The sequence below is a fragment of the Aulostomus chinensis genome, chromosome 23 (assembly GCF_037954235.1).
Source record: "Aulostomus chinensis isolate RoL2024-O1b breed Wild chromosome 23, RoL_Achi_v1.0, whole genome shotgun sequence".
Taxonomy (NCBI): domain Eukaryota; kingdom Metazoa; phylum Chordata; class Actinopteri; order Syngnathiformes; family Aulostomidae; genus Aulostomus; species Aulostomus chinensis.
Window position 1 is genome coordinate 21,910,998 of NC_141342.1, and position 19,157 is coordinate 21,930,154.

General features: G+C 46.2%; 1 protein-coding gene across 2 annotated transcripts in view; it reads right to left on the reverse strand.

Moving 5' to 3' along the window:
* The window catches only part of srcap (Snf2-related CREBBP activator protein), a 31,083-nt gene that overhangs the window by 6,403 nt on the left and 5,523 nt on the right, over positions 1 to 19,157 (reverse strand). The window contains exons 4-33 of one of the 2 annotated variants that reach the window (XM_086194623.1): positions 18,524 to 18,565; positions 17,126 to 17,392; positions 15,893 to 16,078; positions 15,044 to 15,184; positions 14,332 to 14,524; positions 11,489 to 11,658; positions 10,985 to 11,075; positions 10,798 to 10,887; positions 10,399 to 10,572; positions 9,716 to 9,939; positions 9,390 to 9,567; positions 9,154 to 9,290; positions 8,771 to 8,940; positions 8,188 to 8,517; positions 7,828 to 8,014; positions 7,573 to 7,742; positions 6,592 to 6,740; positions 6,218 to 6,433; positions 5,893 to 6,057; positions 5,236 to 5,391; positions 4,713 to 5,042; positions 3,355 to 3,518; positions 2,913 to 3,226; positions 2,614 to 2,816; positions 2,255 to 2,424; positions 1,255 to 1,451; positions 958 to 1,072; positions 586 to 711; positions 279 to 455; positions 41 to 124 (exon numbers count right to left, since the gene is read on the reverse strand). In XM_086194623.1, coding sequence (XP_086050749.1) covers positions 41 to 124; positions 279 to 455; positions 586 to 711; positions 958 to 1,072; positions 1,255 to 1,451; positions 2,255 to 2,424; positions 2,614 to 2,816; positions 2,913 to 3,226; positions 3,355 to 3,518; positions 4,713 to 5,042; positions 5,236 to 5,391; positions 5,893 to 6,057; positions 6,218 to 6,433; positions 6,592 to 6,740; positions 7,573 to 7,742; positions 7,828 to 8,014; positions 8,188 to 8,517; positions 8,771 to 8,940; positions 9,154 to 9,290; positions 9,390 to 9,567; positions 9,716 to 9,939; positions 10,399 to 10,572; positions 10,798 to 10,887; positions 10,985 to 11,075; positions 11,489 to 11,658; positions 14,332 to 14,524; positions 15,044 to 15,184; positions 15,893 to 16,078; positions 17,126 to 17,392; positions 18,524 to 18,565 — 5,316 coding nt within the window. The remainder of the gene's footprint in view (positions 1 to 40; positions 125 to 278; positions 456 to 585; positions 712 to 957; positions 1,073 to 1,254; positions 1,452 to 2,254; positions 2,425 to 2,613; positions 2,817 to 2,912; positions 3,227 to 3,354; positions 3,519 to 4,712; positions 5,043 to 5,235; positions 5,392 to 5,892; positions 6,058 to 6,217; positions 6,434 to 6,591; positions 6,741 to 7,572; positions 7,743 to 7,827; positions 8,015 to 8,187; positions 8,518 to 8,770; positions 8,941 to 9,153; positions 9,291 to 9,389; positions 9,568 to 9,715; positions 9,940 to 10,398; positions 10,573 to 10,797; positions 10,888 to 10,984; positions 11,076 to 11,488; positions 11,659 to 14,331; positions 14,525 to 15,043; positions 15,185 to 15,892; positions 16,079 to 17,125; positions 17,393 to 18,523; positions 18,566 to 19,157) is intronic. The other variant, XM_086194624.1, reaches the window with a different exon arrangement.

Consider the following 19,157-nt stretch of genomic DNA (forward strand, 5'->3'; position numbering starts at 1 on the left):
TGTTCCTAATAAAAGTAAGGGAGGTGAGGTTTGATCTTACCTCAGCTTGTTTCAACTCCTCTTTGCATATATCTTCTAGCGAGGCTTCCAGGAAATTCATGGCATAGCGTTCGATGGGAGTCAGCTGGGGTTAAGAGAAAGGATAAGACCTTATAGAACTGAACACAAATCAACAATATGGTAGTAGCCTTGCACTGGCAGCTACTAACAAATTATTACACCAGAATAGGATATAATTAAATTAAATGAATGAATAACTTAATTGCAGCACAACTGACCTGCTCTACCAGAGCAGCAATTTCCTGTTCGGCCTTGGAGAGCTCCTCCACCTCTTCCTGCTCCCCTCCATCATCCAGAGGTATGTTCTCGTTGAACTCTGCTAGTTCGGCCACTTGCTCTGCTTTGGCTTGAGAGGCAGCGACGATATCCTCCTCGTCCTCTGCTCGACAAAGGGCCTGCAAGATAGGATGAAGACGATTATGTGCATCACAGAAATCCCTTGAAATAGTCCTGTGACATTCAATAGCTATATCCAAGATGCATTTACCAAACATATAAGTTCATGTTCTCAATGATGCATCTAACCTGCTCCAGAATGGTGGTGCTCTGTTTATTGACAGCTTCCTCCTCCTCAGCATGGGGCACTGAAAGCTCAACTGCCACCTCTCTCTTCTCCCCATCATTTACGTCAAACAGCTCTCGGATGGTTTGCTGAAAGATGAAATTCAACCCAAGAGAATCGTTCACCATACATTATGGTGCTGAACTATAACTCAAGAAGCCAAGCGTGCATTTAAGAGGCCAGCGCTACTGAGGATGGTGGTGTTAAAACACTGTGTTCTGAAAATGTTGCCATGCAAGCTTCAAATTTCACGAGAGAAACTACGTCAGCAGTGATGGTGAATAACTGGTGGAGGAAAGGATGAAATCAGCTGGTGAATGTAACATTTAAAGTACCTGTTTGAAGAAGGCAGTAGTAAAGTTCCCTCCTTCGATGGCCATATCTCCCAGCATCCTCTTCTGGTTGGCTTTCTTTAAGATGTTCTCCTCCACCGTGCGCTCACTAATCAGCCTTAAAGCAAGCAAGAGAACAATATTACTCAGAGACTGGGTTTGGTCTTGGTTCAACCATGGTCACCAGGAGGCTGCAGAGTTGGTACAGCTAGCAGCAGCTAGCAGCCACTTCACTATTAAATGAGCTTCATGAGTTGTTGAGCAGTACCACACAAGCTTTGCTCCTGTAAGAACAACCACCTGTAGATGTGGACATCTCGGGTCTGACCGATTCTGTGACACCGGTCCTGCGCCTGCGCATCCATGGTAGGGTTCCAGTCACTGTCATAAAACACAACGGTGTCTGCACCAGTCAAGTTGACACCAACTCCGCCACTGCGAGTCGACAAAATGAAGCAGAAGATTCGTCGATCTGCATTGAAGCGCTCCATCAGGGCCTGGGGGGCAGAAAATAGGTAACTGAGACATGAGTGCCTGACCTTAACCTCCTGTTACAAACACATTTATCCCTGTCGTCAACTTGGGTACAGAATGAGAATTACTTTCATCATCGATTAATCGGTTGTGATTGTCAAAGTTTGTTTTGACAATAAAAACCAGCCAAGAAACCCAAAAGTTTTCATTCTATCACAACATAAATCTAGAACAGCAAGTACATCTTAACGCTTGTGAAACTGCAGCCAGTAAATGTACTAAGAACTAAAATGAGGAATTTAACAATGAAAATCAATTCAATTTCTCAAGTAAGTGACTACTGTTTTCACTCCTTCCTGGATCCATCTTGCATCCCGGTGCTTGTATGCGATGGTACGGCATGTTTCGTGGCATGCATCTACCGCAGAGATAAATAAATGATACATTAAGTGGAAGGTCTCCATTCTATAAAGTTCTTCATAAATCTCAGGAATTACTTGCAAATAACCTGAACCTGAGTCTAGATGGGCAAGACAACAGTTAAATGTTCTGAAGTAGGAAGAATAAACAGAGGATATGAAGGCTGCAGGTTGTGAGTCATAAAAACTAAGCAGCAGATTCTATTTTCAGAGGGTTATTTAACAGCTTCTTCTGGCTCTAATTCTTCAAGGCTGTTTACAGTTCATGTGCTAGCTATGTGTACACGCCGTTAGCCTGAATATCAGCAATTAGGGCACTCATTGCTGATATCTTCCATCAGACGCCTCCTCTCACTCTCCACTGTCCTCACTGGTGAACTTTAACCTGTGACACCAACAGCACTCACCTGTCGCTGTTCCACACGGGTGCTGCCGTCTAGGCGGAGGTAGATGTGTCCGTGGTAGTTGAGGAACTGCTCCAGCACGTCCAACATGCGTGTCATCTGAGTGAAGATCAACACTCTGTGGCCTCCCGTCTTCAGCTTTCTCAGCAAAGTGTGAAGCGTCTGCAGCTTCCCTGAAGGATGCAAAGAAACAGTTAGGAAACCAAAAATACATATTTCATAAATCACAACTACAGAGTCGTGAAATGCAATCTTTGTTATCTTGTATATATAACAGGATATTATCTCATGATCAGCTTAAGCAAATGTTTTCATGATCACGCTCACATCAGGAAGCCGTCTGGTTTTTCATGTTTTCTTACCACAGTCGTACTGTATGAGCCTCAGGTCTGGGAACTGCGTCCTCGTGTTGCACTGGATGCGGTGGAGGCTGCGAGTGAGTGGAGCAACTTGGGCTGAGAGCTCGGAGGAGAAGACGGCCTGCTTGTGGCTCAGGGAGGGAGGCGGATGGCAGCAGTGCATGGAAATGGGAGGAGCCTCCACCGGGGGGATCACAAACGTAAACCTATTACAGGCACAGGAAAAAAAAGTCATTAAGTCATGAAAGTTTTCCTTCACATTCCCTGTAATTCAAGTGAAATACTCAAAAATAAAGTTCTACCTGTCCACGATGTCCGTGAGCAGCTCCAGCCTGGCTTCGATGCTGTGGATGGCTGCCCTCACCATGTGACTCTGATACCAGTAGTCTGATTGGTTTTGCCACTGAGAGAATTGACAGCTGCTGTGGCCCGACCTCCACCACTCTCCCTGAGAGCTGATAGCGGCTGGTGAGGGGCGGGGACCAGGGAGGAACGTCAGGAAGTCCAACACCTCCTTCCCATATGCAGGCTTTGCCCCACAGCGGCGCTCATTGACTCGAAATATGAAGTCCAGCTGGCTGTTGCGCTGCTGTTTGTGCTGATCTGCCAGCCATGACTGTGAGGAGGAGGTGAGACAGCAGTCACGTTGATCACATGATCACATGTAAAGCAACATGATTTAGATTTAGAATCATGTTGCTTTTTCCAAGATGATGGTTTATAGTTTCACAACATGCTGCCTACCACGTAGAAAGGAGAGCGAGGAGGTGGATGAGGGAATTTCCTCGGTGGAGGTGGGGCTTTTGAACCAGAACTGGGCCGTGACTTGGTGGTAGTTGGTGGTTGACTGCTGCTGCTGTCCCGGGACACTAGCTTTGATGCAGAAGAGGAGGTCACCTGGGCCGGAGCTGAAGAAGAGGTCATGTAAATTACCTTCACCAAAATGAGTTTGTCTTTTAGAAAAAAACAGAATTGAACCAAAACCAGGCAACTGCCCAAAAAACTTCAAGAGGCAGGTTTAGCCACACTGCAAACTCAATTGCAATTTGAATTGCAATCACTGCAATTTGATTGAAGTTGAACGCCCCATTATTAGCCGATTGTGAATACTTAGAAATACTGTGCTGTGGTTGTTTGTCTCTGGGATGCGTGCCTGTTACAGTGGTCTTTGTCCAGCAAAATCTTTTCAGTTCATCCTCAAGTCCCAGTGGACATTTGTGCCAAATTTGCAGAACATTTCTCTTGGCATTCCTGAGACCCTTGAAAACACTCTGACTTACTGTCCTTGAATCAAATCAGGACATGTTTTTTTTTATCCATGTTTCATAGGCCATATAACTTCCACTTATTTACAGAGCAATGTCATTTTAGTTTCAAAGAAATGTATCTTTGCTCAAGAGCCTTCTCTGTTTCAACAACAAACTCCCAAGACAAGAACCGTGAGGACTGACATCTCTGTACCGTGGTGCTGAGCTGCCGGTCTGGTCCAACAAACAGAAATTTGAAAAGGGATTTACAAGTCAAATTACTATTAAAAACCGCAGTAAAACTGTCGTTCATTCATCCACATGACATTCACAACACAAGCAAGATCAGGGGACTAACAGGACCTGTCCTCGTCCACTCTGGAGACCCTCAGAAGAGTGCCGCAAGGATGATGTCTTTTTGTCAGCAACAGTCTGAACTCGTGCTTAGCCACTTGTTAGCAGCTGAAGTTTTTACACCACATAATAACTCAGGCCTAATTCCTCTACCACTCTGTTTCATTCTATATGCATGGGGTGTGCGGTCTCATCTTATGGAATATCACTGTGTATTCTAACTGGAACGTTGTCACTTTTTAGCTCGCGTAAATGTCCTGAACTGTTGTGGGTTTCAGACTCCTGAGCCAGTTAGAACCACCTAAAATCATAGTGGTGGCGTTTCGCGCACCTTCAGCTCAAACTACACCATCAAGCTTCATGCGGTCAAAGCTTGAAGATTTAAAATGACACCATTCTCTTTATTGTTGCAATTGTGCTCTGACCCAGTTTGCTCGCCATGCATGAACGTGCTGTTCTGAGTAAGTCAGAGAGAATAATAGCTGAGGCTTGTTCTCTCACCTGGCGGCTCTGTGCTTGATGGAGGAGGCTGCACTACTTTGAGGACAGGACGAGGGGTTTGGGGCTGGTTTAGGGCGGTGCTGGGAGTTCTGGGAGGAGCTAGAGTGTACTGAGCAGTAGCAGGACCAGGGGTGCGCTGGGCAATCTGCAGCGTAGCAGTGTTTCTGACAGGGGTCGTGTTTGCATGGGGATGCAGTGAAGGGGAAGCCAGAGGAGCAACACGAGGGGAAGGGGCCACTGCCAGGGTGGGCACAGGCCCGCCCTCCTTGCCTGCTGACTGACGGACAACGATCTTCACAACGCCGGGGGTGCTCACCATGGAGGAGGGCACTGAGGAGGAGGAGTAAAAGAAGCTGTGAAAACCTCCCTCTGGGACTGAGATGCTCTCAATGAATGTGATACATGTCATGGGACATCAAACAGAGAAAATCCAAAACTATATGGCTGATCAGATGGTCTCAACAGAGCTGAATCATCTGCGCTTGTTGAGAGGCAGGTCATGGAGAAGAGAGGAAGATGAAACCTTGAGCAGTCGTGTTGTGAGGCAGCCGGTTCGCAGGTGCAGCCGTAACCGAGGGGTTAGCAGGGTGGGTGGTGGCGGGGTTCTGGACCGCCACCTGGGCCGGCTGGCTGATGAGATGATGCTGCACCCCGCTTGACACCAGGTGCATCACATTGCCTGCAGAACCATATCGTCAAGCACCACCATTAAAAGGCCCATTTTGGTCCTTCATCCCTGTTTTAATCATCCATATTTCTATTATTTTCTGGCCAAACATAAAAAAAAAAAAATTCTGTTTGGTTTCTATATACAAAATGAACTAGTAACTCTGTATGCTGACGCACCTTAATGCTACACACACCCTACTTAGCACTGAAACCTCCACCTCAGAGACAGGATTTATTACACAGTGTGACAGTTATGAGCAGCTACGAGTGAGTTGTCAATCAATAATTAATTCTGCAACAAAGAAACAGAAGTTTAATTACCATTATGCAAGCAACTGATAAATGAAAACATTTTATCTGCTCACTACCAAAATACAGACTTCCAGAACATGTGTTCTCTGTGCTGCTTATAAATGCTAAGTCAGAGGTAAACAGCTTATCTTGTCATCCAGCAAGCAGGAAAATGAACCCTAATTCTATCAATTGTCTCACAGAACAAACCAGAACCAACCTTGAACAGGGCGTGGGGGGGCAGCTGGGACTTGGTGGATCTGGGCTCCTGAAAGAGTCAGCTTGTTACCCTGAAGCTGGAAGGTAACAGGTTTACTGCCCTGACAGGACGACACCGGACGCCCCGCTAAGGACGCCAGCTGGGCGATGCTCACGACCTCGCCAGCTTTGAGGGTAAAAGACAGTAACAATGTGGATTAATGACCTAAACAATCTGCTAACATGAATATCAATACTGAACATTTGCAGTTTGCTGTGTGGACTGGTGTTTGACACAAGGAGACTGTTTCACTATCTTGAAGAAAGTGAGAGAGGAAGTTACTTACAAGGCAGCCTGGCCTGCATATCAGGACTGAGCAGCACCCTCTGGGTCATGACGCTGCTTGGGTTCGGACTCGGGTGAGCCGGGATGCTGGTGGTAGCCGGGACAGCTGGCGGGCGAACGGTCAGCATGGGCTTTGGTATGTTGGACCGCACAGCAGTTTGAGCAATAGGATTCATGGCTGAGCGAGGAGGAGGTGTGGCTGCCACTGAACACACAACTACAGGAACAACAGGGACAAGAACCAATCAGAACAAGTGCCCAGAAGTAACAGATATGCATGTGCTACCATCAAATGTGTAACTACAGCAACAATATTTGCATGTTTATGAATTCAAGAGGTAATTCTGCCTCCTGTAATCATTTATCTACACTTGCCTTGTTGAACTGCTGGAGGCGGAGCCTGCATTGATGTGGCTTCGGTAGCTGGAGGCTTGGGGGTCTGTGCTGCTGGGGGCACGGAGCAGGTCGGTTTGTTCATCAGGAGGACTGATCGATTATCACCTTTAGGAGGAGGCTGCAGCATCCTAGAAGACACAATGAGCAAATGTTTTGTCCATGCCTGCCTCTGATTCATCCTGAGTGCACCTGTCTTTATCAGAATGGAAGTTTTTCAAGTGGTGTTGTGGACTAGTGCGTGTACAACCACTGATGCATTGTGTTCCGGCTGCAAGGCCAATCACGTCCGTCCTCCTGCTGCAATTCCCATCGGTGGCGTTTCAGCATTGCATTTTGCCAGCACAGCTTTGTTAACTTGCACAGATTCTGCTGAGCTGGTCGCTGTCTTGGTCTATGTGGTTGTATCACATGCTTGTAGAGTAACTGCTTTTATTGAGTCCCTTTTTGTCAGTTCTTAGAATCCTGAGTTTGCACATGATGTTTTATTTTGAAAAATATCCGGATTCACCGTGCAATTCACGTGGGCACTTCCTGTGTTGCTCCATCAGCTCTGTTCTGACTGATGTGTCGTCCACCAAAATTAAGATTTGTTGCATATTTCCTGCAAATGTATGCAAAGTTGAAACACTGACTGTAATGGCAGCAATCAGCTCCGGCCGCCGTCCTTTACGTGACAAGCTGCATCCAAGCTGTGCACAAATGCCGCCGAGCCACTGCTATGTCACGCACAACACAGTCATTAAGTAAAATATTGAGCAAATATCCAGTTTTGAGGCAACGTTAATGTTTCACCGAGGTATGCAAATAACAACTATTTACTAGCATGCAAGGTCACTGATTAACACGGTGCAGGAAAAGTGAGTAGAGCCCCATGTGCCAGTGAATTCAAAGCCTTTGAATTGTGCTGTTTGTGTCATCTGCTTAATCACACGAGCCACCCCCCCCCCCCCCACTGTGTACCTGTTGACCTTCATGCGGACTGGTCTGGGTCTTGGAGGTGGTTCAGGGGACTGTATGATCTCCTGGATCAGCTGGCGGCTGACTTTGTGGCGTGGTAGAAAGACATCAGCCTGATACCGGGATACGCGCCCCTCCAAACCAACCAGGTCAAACATAGACAGATCGCAGCGCTGAGGATGAATAAAGTTGAACATTTGATTGGTTCTAGGTTTGATATTCAACACAAAGCTTGAATAAATTTCTCAGAGGACGGACCTTGAGCGGGGAGACCTCCAGGGCCTCCTGCACCAGGGAGGCTGTATGGAACACAATGGGCTGCGTGATGAAGGGGGACTGGATGGGTCGAGGGTCGAACAGGTTGGGGTGGTTGCACACTTTGCGGAGCTGCATCAGGATGTTGATGACAGACATGAAGTGACCGCTGGCAAGCGTTTCCCTGGTCCTGTGAGTCAGACAGAGAAGGTGGGAAACCATGGGAGACACACGAACAAACAAGAAATAATAACAGTATCAAGCTTTACATACAGAAACATCCATTTTGTCTTCGTTTTGTTCTTTAATTGATCATTTGCAACATGGAATGACATGGCTACATTTCTTAATTAAATGACTCACGAGGCCTGGGCCATGAAGTCGTCGTAGAGAAAACGCTGCCTCTTTGAGAGGCGACAGCGCACGACATGCTCATATTTCTTGGGCATCTGCTTCTCCACGTCCGCCTTGATCCTCCTCAGCAGGAAGGGCCTCAGGACCTTGTGGAGCCTCTTGACCAGGCCTTCGTTGTACTCCTGGCTGCCCTCAATCATTCCTGTCAATGGGTTGGAGAACCATTCTTTGAACTCGCGGTGCGACTGGAAAACGTGGGGCATGAGGAAGTGCATCAGGGACCACAGCTCCATCAGGCTGTTCTGGAGGGGCGTTCCCGTCAGCAGCAGTCGGCGGTGGCTGTAGATGAGAGGTCAGAGTGGAGATAAATATAAATTCTGATTAATCACAGGATATCAATTTGATTAACTCAACTATTTTCCCACTTTTTCAATGAGTTGTGACATGTTCGGTCGTTTCCTTTAACAATTGTTCTTGATGAAGAATGAGCAAGACTTCTGGGTTAATTGAGAAAACTGTCAGGTCGTTAAAAACTCCCACTTTTGTTCACTACACCCAAACACAACATGAATTTATGAGGTGAACTATTGACCTGTTGAAGTTCAGTAGGCTCTGCCAGCGCTGGGACTTAAAGTTCTTGATGTTCTGTGCCTCATCCAGAATCAGATAGCGCCAAGACTTGCGTCTAAAGGCCTGGTGATCCTGCAGCACCAGCTTGTACGAGGTGATGCAAACGTGGAAAGCATTTGGCTTCGTCCAGCCCTGAAGAGAACAAGAAGAGAGTTGGAGCATCTGTCCTCAGCTGCCTCCGAACAAATTAAATATGAAGGGATCCCACTCCACCCCCTCCACCCTAATATCCAATGTACCCACAATCATGGATTATAACAGAAGCATAATGTTGCAGCATCCACTCAGTGTAACTGCTCATTAAGACTGAATTTCAACGTTCCAAAACAAAAACATTATTGTTACCTGTCTCTTAAGTTTCCGCTCCTTCTGGCTGCCAAAGTAGGTGAGGATTTTGAATCCAGGACACCAGCGTTTAAGCTCCATCTCCCAGTTTAGCATGACGCTGGTTGGGACGATGATTAGGTGAGGGCCCCAGTTACCTGAACACAACAGACACATTGACAATGACGTTTCAACGCGGTAATCGTCGTGACCTGACCTACATAACCGAACAGTCCAGTTATGAGCCCGTCCGTTACCTTTCTCACAGGCGAGGTGAGCTAAGAGAGCGATGGTCTGGATGGTCTTGCCCAGACCCATCTCATCAGCCAAGATGCCGTTAAGCTTCTTCTCGAACATGGTGACCAACCAGTCAAGTCCAATGTGCTGGTACTCGCGCAGCGTGCCGTGAAGCAGGAACGGGATGGGGGTCTTAACCTTTTAGTGCAACAGATGAGAACACAGGATTGCAGTCATACAGAGAAGACATCTAAATAACTACTGCTCCTCACAGAAGTAGAAAGACAAGCTTCATCTTTTCTCACTTAAACTTCAAGGGAGACCAAATATGAGGATGGAAACTGACCTTTGTAGTGGCCAGAGTGTAGCCTTTAGGCTGCAGGCTCTCTGCAGTCGCAGCAATGTGGCTGATCTCCTTCTTTGGCCGTGAGCTGGCAGAGGGAGGGCTGTGCTCTCCTCCCTCCTTCAGCAAGACCTCCATCCCTTCATCCCCACAATCGTCCTCTTCCTCCTCACTCTCCTCTTGCTCCTTCTCACTCTCCTCATCCTCTTCACTGTCCCCTGGTGAATCTGAGGAACATTTGTGTATTTTAAATTAAGAATATTTATTGTCTGGATGATGGCTCAATGTTTGTTTTTCAGCAAGCAAATTTGCCCTGGATTAGTGAGCTGAGAGCCACGCTAGTTAGCTTACCTCCATCCTTGCCTGCAGTCATATGACCAGGGTTGTGAAATACTCATTTAAAATGAGGAGACACTGTCGTGATAGAATCAGACACGTAGCTGAAACTACACCTGCTGCTACTACTCATGAGGGTGAGGAGGATTACCTGAGCTAGCTGATGCTAACACTTCCCATCCACTACCATTCATTGTGCTGAGCTAACTAGCCTGGGTCTCAGCTCCTTAGAGAAGGGTCTCTATCTTCTGGTCATTCTCTGAAGACGATGGCCAGGTAGAGGCTTTCCTTGAAAGTGGGCATTTTCCTTGAGGAGGGACTCTGTTGATTCTTTGAGAACCGAGTCATACCTGAGGAGGAAGTGTTGCTCTCCACATCACTCTCATCTTCCTCAGTCTCCACCTCTTCGTCCCCGGACTCCTCCAAGTCGGAGCTGGCTTTAGAGCCAGATGCAGATGGACCCTCGAAGTCAGAGGCGTACGCCCCTTTGTACTTCTCCAGAAGCTCTTCAATACTCATATCGCCTGCAGGATGACGAGACACAAGTCATGGTGGATGTTTACTGCTTACAATCATCAATGGCAATTCACATGAACAAACTGTGAAACGTCCATGAATCCAGGTTCTTCATTGCTTGGTCACTGAATTCATTTGGCATCACCAGCCTTGAATTCCTTTTGCACAAAACTCTAGCGCAAGGAGACGATCATCCTTTCCAGGGTTTACATAATTATGATAAAAGCGCCTACCTTCTTTAGCCAAGTCATCCAGTTCTTCAGCGTGATTGACGTTTCCTTCCACCTTCTCCTGGGCTGCGATGGTGTCCTCCTCATCTTCAGCTTCAAATGAGAGGAAAAGGGTTAAATTTATAATACTTGACCTTTATTTCCAAAATATGTATTCCAGCAAGAAATGTAATATCAAGAGTAACCCTACCATCCTCTTCATTGGCCGTGAATTCACCATCCTCCTCTCCCTCCGCTGATGAAGAACTTTCATCAGTGCATTCTTCATCAGAGCCTGAGTCCTATGTCGTCCGAAAATGGAGAGATTGAATGAAAAAAGATGTACATTGAATCTTAAGTACTTACAATTTATTATTCTCCATCTTTTGGAATTATGATGGACAAACGGTAAAAATATACCACCTGTGTCCTAAAGGTTTAAATTTCATTTTGCTTTCATGCCATATTTTTTCTCACGAACCTCAGAACTACATTTTCAGTCAGTTTTAGAGGATCCCTGTTAAATCATATAATCATTGCTAATTATTTCAAAAATAACTTTTGCTTCATTATCTTCAAAGGGATGTGAAGACACACCAACTGCTACTATAAACATTCCTTAGTAAAAATGTGTGGTTCCTAAAGTGTATCAAATCAAATCCCGAGGTACAACCGTCAACAGCGTGACGGTGAGGTATCGGGGTTTGTGGGGTACCTGTGGCAGTTTGAGGGTGCTGAGCAGCTGGTCCAGAGGCAGCATGCCCTCCTCCTTCAGCAGCTCGATCTCCCTCCGATGGCTCTCAGCATCATTACCTTCCTGCTGCTCCTCCACCTCAATCGTCTCCTCATCGTCCTCCTCCTCACATGGAGGCTCGAAGTCTCTGTCTGTACATGAAAAAGAGAAATACTGTTACAAGAGGAACGAGTTTTTCTCTCTTAGGTTCATCACACAGGAACATCCAACATGGAGGAGGAGGTGTGGTTGTCTGGGGCTGTTTTGCTGGATCCAAGGTTGGTGACTTGTACAGAGTGAGAGGCACCCTGAACCAGAACGGCTCCTGCAGCGTTCTGCAGCGCCATGCAGTGCCCTCTGGTATGCACCTAGTTGGTCAGGGGTTCACCCTACAGCAAGATAGTGCCCCCAACACAAGTCCAAGCTATGCCAGAGCGACCTCAGGAAAAAAGAACAAGATGGTGAGCTTGAAAACATGGAGTGGCCAGCACAGCCTCCAGACTGCAACCCCATCCAGCTGGTTTGGGATGAACCGGACAGACGAGTGAAAGCAAAGCAACCTGCAAGAGCCACACATTGATGGGAACTTCTGCAGCAGACTTGGGAAGCAGAGTGCGTTCAGCTGCTGTATCTGCCAAAGGTGGCGACTCTGAAGAGTCTAAAGTTTAGAATACATTTTGGGCTATAAAATGATTCCACCGTTTCTTTTTAACTCCCAATTGCTGATTTGTACTCTGCTTTCATTTCAGAGTGCAATGAGTCATTAAACTGAATAATTTTCAGTAAAAAAAAAAAAAAAAAAAAAAGGAAAATGGGGAGTTCTAAAACCTTTGACTGGTCGTGTACCTGACCACAGGCACTGCTATAGAGAACGCCCTGCAGCACCACGTTACACATGGAGGAGAAAGCCGTGCCTTGAGTCTACAGCCCCACTACCCGACCCGACACGACCGGATTTCAAATAATCATTAGAACTGTCCTTCAGGCTCAGGTCAAGTCATGCCAGTATTTAAGGGAAAAGGCTGAGGTGATATCGATACACAGTTCAGACAGAAAGACCAAATGGTTTTCTGGTGAGATTTGCCACTCATCTGTCAGACTCAGAAGAATGTGGCCGGAGCCGTGCTCTGGTGGGAACATGTCAGTGGGGTTACCAGGTTGGTGAACAGGCATACCAGAGTACCAGTTATGTGGTTAAATCTAATGCAAATATTGGCTCAGTTGTTTTCAAAAAGTAGCCATCTTTGTTGCCTAGAAACCTTGGGCAGCTTTTGATGACGTGTCGCTCCTCCTCAATCTCACTTCGATGCATCTTGTAAGGCAAATCTCTCGGGCGACCATCTTTTATTTTTACAACAAATCAAAGTGATGTGTTAGCTGGAAAGTTATTTCATAAATCAGATATTTACTGCGGCGGCACAGTGGTGCAGTGGTCCGCACTGTAGCCTCACAGCAAGAAGGTTCCGGGTTCGAGTCCCGGCTTGGGCGTGGGATCTTTCTGTGTGGAGTTTGCACGTTCTCCCTGTGCCTCCCTGGGTTCAATTTATTTGTACAGCGCCAAATCACAAGAAAAGTTATTTTATGACACTTTCCAAGGAGAGCAGGTTGAGTACCACACTTCTTCAATGAAGCTCCACCAAACAATTCTCCATGAGCAAGCACATCCTGCAACAGCAGCCACCAGAACCTTCCTTTTAACAGGCAGGAACGTCGAGCAGATGCAGGCTCAATGGGGACGGCCTTCTGCTTTGACTGGGTTCTCTCCGGTACTCCGGCTTCCTCCACAGTCCAAAGACATCAAGAGGGACCAGGTTAATCCAGACTCTAAATTGACCGTAGGCGTGGCTGGGAGAGCCAATGGTTGTCTGTCTCTATGTGTTGGCCCTGCCATGGACTGGTGACCTGTCCAGGGGGAAGGCTGCTGGGATAGGCTCCACCCCCACCACCCTCAACAGGAGAAGAGGGAGAACATGGAGGGATGGATCTATTTACCGCACTGTTTCCCCTAAACAAGAAATAAAGTCATTTTAGGTTAAGTCCACAAATTACAGATGCCCCTAAACACCTCACACAAGATATTGGTATTCAATGAACATTACAATTTACCCATGTTCCCTGAAAGCCTCAATGATCACTTTTCTGCTCTCAGCCTTCTTGCTACATTTCTTTGTCGCAGCGGCTAAATTAGCTGCCATGCATCTGAACATGCGCTTGTCCTGTACGAGCACTCAGCCCTCTCCTGTCAGGCTTCTTCTCTCTAATCCCACAGCTGTTTACACTCATTTCACACCTGCTACTTACTTTAGCTTTGCAGCGCTAGCATCTTTCCCTCCCTGCCCTGCTCTCCTGCTTGGTGCAAATGAGGAAACGGTTTATAAGGGATAACATAATCACTCTTTGGATCATGCAAAGATACTCTGGCCCACTGAAGTCTTTGTTCATACTCTAGGAAATGACAGCCACTGGTGTCACTGGCAGTGCCTCGACTCTGGCAGGATTGACGGGTCTGAAGTCCGACAGTCATCCTGCAGTGTAATTTTGAGCGTCCTGGATGAGTCGCGCTGGTGTTTGTGCACCTGAGACGGTCCTGAGTTTAATATTCATTTATGCTATCCGAGAAGAAAGATTATTGCTATCAAATATACATATAACAACCTTGACAAGACAAAGAGCCCATTTGTTTCCTTTACACATTGTAGATCTGTGGAAGAAGACTCAGTCTTTGACATGTAACTATGACAACGTCCTTGTATGAACCAACAATTCAACTCTGCAAGCAGAACATTGAGAGAGCTTGAGCTTAAGTGTCTGTGGTTGTATCTCACCATCCTCATCAACAGGGGCCAGCACAGACGTTTTGGGAGGCGGAGGGGCCGTCTCAGGAGGTCTGGTGGGTGCAAGGGATTTGCTGAGGAGGTCTGAGTATTTCTCTGTCTGTCCGACAATGAAGTCCAGTTGAAGGTCCAACGCCTTCTTCCTCTTTTCTTCCAGTCTCGACTGCTGCTTGTACTGGACCACCTTCAAGGGCAAAAGATAAGACAGTTGCAGGCTTTTACTTCAAGAATTTCAGACTTTATGTTAAGAGTCTGTGTCCACCAAAGGGCTCTTTAAAAAAAAAACAACAACAAAAAAAAACACTTTCAACGGGAACGCCATGTTTTTACACGACACCACAAATACCAGCAGCACGATGAACTGCTGAGTGCCTTTTCTGTTTGCTGAGATGAAAACGTCCGATTTTGTGTTTACTGCAGTGCTCATCTGAGTCACTTTGTGCCCAGTCACCCAATCACAGTTGAAGAGGGTGTGACAAATACCACAAGGACAAAATAGCATGCATGCATAAGGCCTGAATGACAATGCGGGAGCACTTGGACCAGACGATTGCTCTGGCCAAGGCATTTCTTAGCCCTGGTTCTTAGTCATTACAGCAGCATGTATGTGTTTTAGACTCATCACAGCAAAAACAACAATCCTAAAGATCTGGATCCTGAGCACCAAACCAAAATGTTGTCTTTGGTTGATTCTCGTCCGTACCTTCTCAACGCTGCTCCAAAAGGCCCGCACTTCCTTAGCGATAGAAGAGGCAACTCTCCTAATTTTAGCTTGCTCGTCCCTCTTTGCCTTTTCTTCCTTCTGCCTAAGGTCCTCGTGGTGTCTCATCACCATTCGAACAACCTACGACATGTCAAAAGAATATGGGTGTTAACATTCTGACAATAATTAAAGTCACTCAAAATAATCCAGTAAATACAAACAAGCTTACATGTACTTCAACAACAACATCTGAAACAACTGCTCCATGTGATTCAGACCAGGCTGCTTCCTCTCCAAACTCATCACAAAACTCATATTTCCAGTTATTTTCAGTCTATCTGGTCAGTTTTTCAGTGTCGCCTCCAAAGACATTTAACCTCGTCCTTTTGTGACAGAAATTTTGTTTCACACCTCTTGTGAAAATGCCTTGGCTGTTCTTGAAGAAAATTTCAATAAATAAGTCGCATTCCTACATTTTCTCTTTTCCAGGAGGTGTAAGATGTTCCTTCATTCACAGAGCACAACATTTGTCCGCCCCCCCCCCCCCAAAGGAATTTTTCTGGGTTTTCAGTAGACCTTTACACATCTTTACACATGTACTACATGTACTGAATAAAATGCAACATTGGATTTTTCATGATCTGATGAAGAATATCGGTCTAAACTATAAAAACAACTGCTTGAATAATCTGGTGATTCCAAAAATAAGTAACCATGAGCAGGAGCTCTGTGTTACATCAGAGGTGATCTGGAGTTGGAAGCGTTTCCAGACCACTGACTATCACACGTGCAGTATCTTTCAAGTATGAGCCATTTGATTACTTAACAGTCATAATGAAGGCATTTTACCTTTCTAGCCACACCTCTCTTCCACCGCCGCTCTTGAGCAAAGTCAGAAGAGAGCCACTGCATCTCCTCACACAGGTAGTCCCAGTGCACTTTGGGTCGCGGAGGTTCCGTCAGGCGAGTGAGACGCTTTGTTGACCAGAAGCCCTCCCGCTTCAGCGCTTGTGTCCGGTGCTCGATGTCTGCTTCCTGTGGGATACCATGGAGTACTTCAATGACCAATGACTGCAGAGTTCTACACAGTTGTCAGTTGTCATTAATCACTACAGTCAGGTGCAGCAGGGCACAGACAAACCCTTAACATCATGTTTGAAGAGATTAAGCATGAAATTGTGAGGAGGCAGAGCTTCCAAAATTGCGATACATTTGTTGTGTGTTTAGCTTGAAGCTAATGCAGCTGAAAGGGTAAAACAAACAAACACGCTCTGCCACATCACCCGGTGTTCTTTATCCAGCAGTACGTTCAATAATCCACCAACACTTGTAAACGAGGTGCTTTTAAGCTGTTGTTAGCAGTCGGTCTCCATTAGCTTCAAGCTAAATACATGTGGCTGGTTCTTGTTGCATTAGGAAGTCAGAAAGAAGTGATGCAGGAGGGAAAAACAGCAGATGCTCCACCTCTCTGTTCACCAAGAACTGAAGCATGAGTTACAGCTTACATATTTATTGACCATTAAAACAAATAACTCAACCAGATACAATAAAAAGAATGACTGGAGCATGTTATGCTGTAGATCTAGTTTTAGCTGCGTGTTCCTGACAAATTGACGAGTAAGTTTAAATATGTTTTAAGTCTCAAAAGCACCACCTCTGTCTGCGGAATGTACTGTGACCTTGGCGAGAGTCGCTGCAGAAAATTATCATTTTAATCAACTGGAGCATTCAAACTGAAGGCGTTTATTGGGTTCGATACTGCCGTCAAAGCGCAGCTCTATTTTTCCACAGCAGGTTTATTTTTCTTCCTCAAGGAATTTAAAAGGAACAATCTCCATTAAAATGGTTCAGTTTGTGCTGTGGGACCAACAGAACCGACGCCAGCAGCACAGCTGCTTACAAACCCTGCTTCTCACCACAGATGTCAGCGCTGCTTGCGTCACCAATGTAGTTCAGCCATGACGGAACATTTTGTGACACTTCAAACCACCTGAAATGGTGGTTTGATTTTCTGATTTTCAAGCAACAGCCAAGTGAAGGATGTTAAAAGTTAAAGGTCCAAATATGCCAAGGCTCACTCACATGTTTAGCCAACTCTGCCATGTCTGTGTGTCGCTCTCCACGGGACCGCTGGGGGGCAGACTGATCAGGCGGGGAGGAGGAAGAACTGTAGCCCCCAACAGAGGAAGGAGAAACAAACTTGCCATGAGGCCCTCGGAGAGGTGAGGACCTCTCCCGTCGTGGGGTGGACCAATCGCTGGACGGCGAGGGTCCAGGGTAGAGGGAGGGGGTGGAGAGTGAGACAGGAGATGAATTCACGTTGACCCTGTCCGCTATCCACTGGCGGACCTAAAGACCAGGTGGGGTTGAAGAGGGAAGAAATTCATGGAGAAATTACCAACATGGAGAATTCTTCAAGCTGAAAACCACATGCATGTATCGGGTTAGAGGAAGCAAATCCAAACATGCTTCAAAGTAATGAACAGTCAGAGGTCTTTGCATGCATTACTGCATTCAGAAGGTCAAAGTGCAACACATGATGACAGTGGCTGCAGAGGTGCTTGTGAGTACGCTGTTATAAAGGGAACCTATCCGGAACCCCATTCATACCCGAGGTCAGACGGCCCTGAGTGATCTGATCACAAGTGGAATATTTGAGTTCAGTCGCTAACTCGCTCAGGTTCAGGAGGCTGGTTTTTCCAGCAGCAATCCTCCTCATACACTCCTAAAAAAGAATGTCAACCAACGTTTGGTTCTGTTGATCCAAGTTCCAGTGGAGCTTTGGAGGTGCTGCGTCAAATCACTGCGCCCAGTCAGGAACGTAGTTCCGGCTACGTGTCTGATTCTACCACTACAACGGCTCCTCATGTTAAACCAGCTAACTAGCCTGGGTCTCAGCTCCCTAGAGAAGGGGCTCCATCGTCTTGTGGCTGTGGGAATGATGGACAACAAGAGAATTCACCTCAGACCTGGCATTTTCCAGACCAGCCGCAGGGTGAACTAGATAGACGGAGCGGTTCGCTACTTTTACTGTGTTTATTAGTCAAAATTAAAAACAGAAGAGGGAAAACTGAAGACTGAATATATCTCTTGGTATATTCCTGATAAATGACACTGCTCAAGATGTTAACACATTTGTCATCTCTCTCTGGGCTCTTAAAAATCAGATGTTTTGTGTAATAAAGAATTATTGTTCTTGTATTATATCCTACATTGTTATTGCAGCATTTTGCCCATCAATCAGTAGATATTTCCACCTGAACAGTGGACATCTGATGTGGTCCTTTAATGTGGCACATCTGGATCCAGACCACCAGAAGAATGTGGCCCTATGCACCCCAGACCACCTCTGAATGTGTTTGGACCTCAATAACCATTTTCACACCGGAACTCAGAACAGCCCACTTCTGGTGGGGTCACTCAGGATGCAGGTTAATGCAGGTGTGAACGGGGTCTCTGTGTCTGACAACCACCACTTACCTTGAGGAACAGTGCCTTTCTCTCTGTCCTGCTCTGTCCATGCTGGAAAACACACATGGCTTAGCATGCGGCCAACTTAAAAGGTCACTAAATAATAAAACACTGGTCACACATCATTATGGACTACTTGCAAATGATATTAAGAAAGTCAAAACATGCCAGCATACCGTGTATAAACCACACACACATTGTGACGTGACAACAACGAGGTAAATGTGACATTATTGCTAAGATCAGATTTTCCTCTCTCACGGTTCATAGGTTTCACCGCCTCGGCTGGGTTAAGAAAAGGCAAGTTAGAAGTTCCTCTGGGTGCATTGTGGGAAGTCTTTCGCTCCAGTCTGAAGGTGTTTTCTGTTGTTTTCACACCTGCACCTTTAAGTCAGGTGAATTCAGACTTTCACACAAATCGCAAGGAGACAGAAAGCAACCGCAGTGGGGATGTAGTAGTTCAGGGTTTAGGGTTGAAGGTATGAGGAATACTGCTCAAGAGTTAATTATCATGGGAGCCATGTCAGACGCTGGAGCGTCAACTAAATTCATGTGCAGGTTTGTTTTGGGGTATTAGTCGTCTGCCCCACAAGGTCACATGACTTGACGTGGCTATAGACGATCGCTGTGCTGTTGTCCCAGG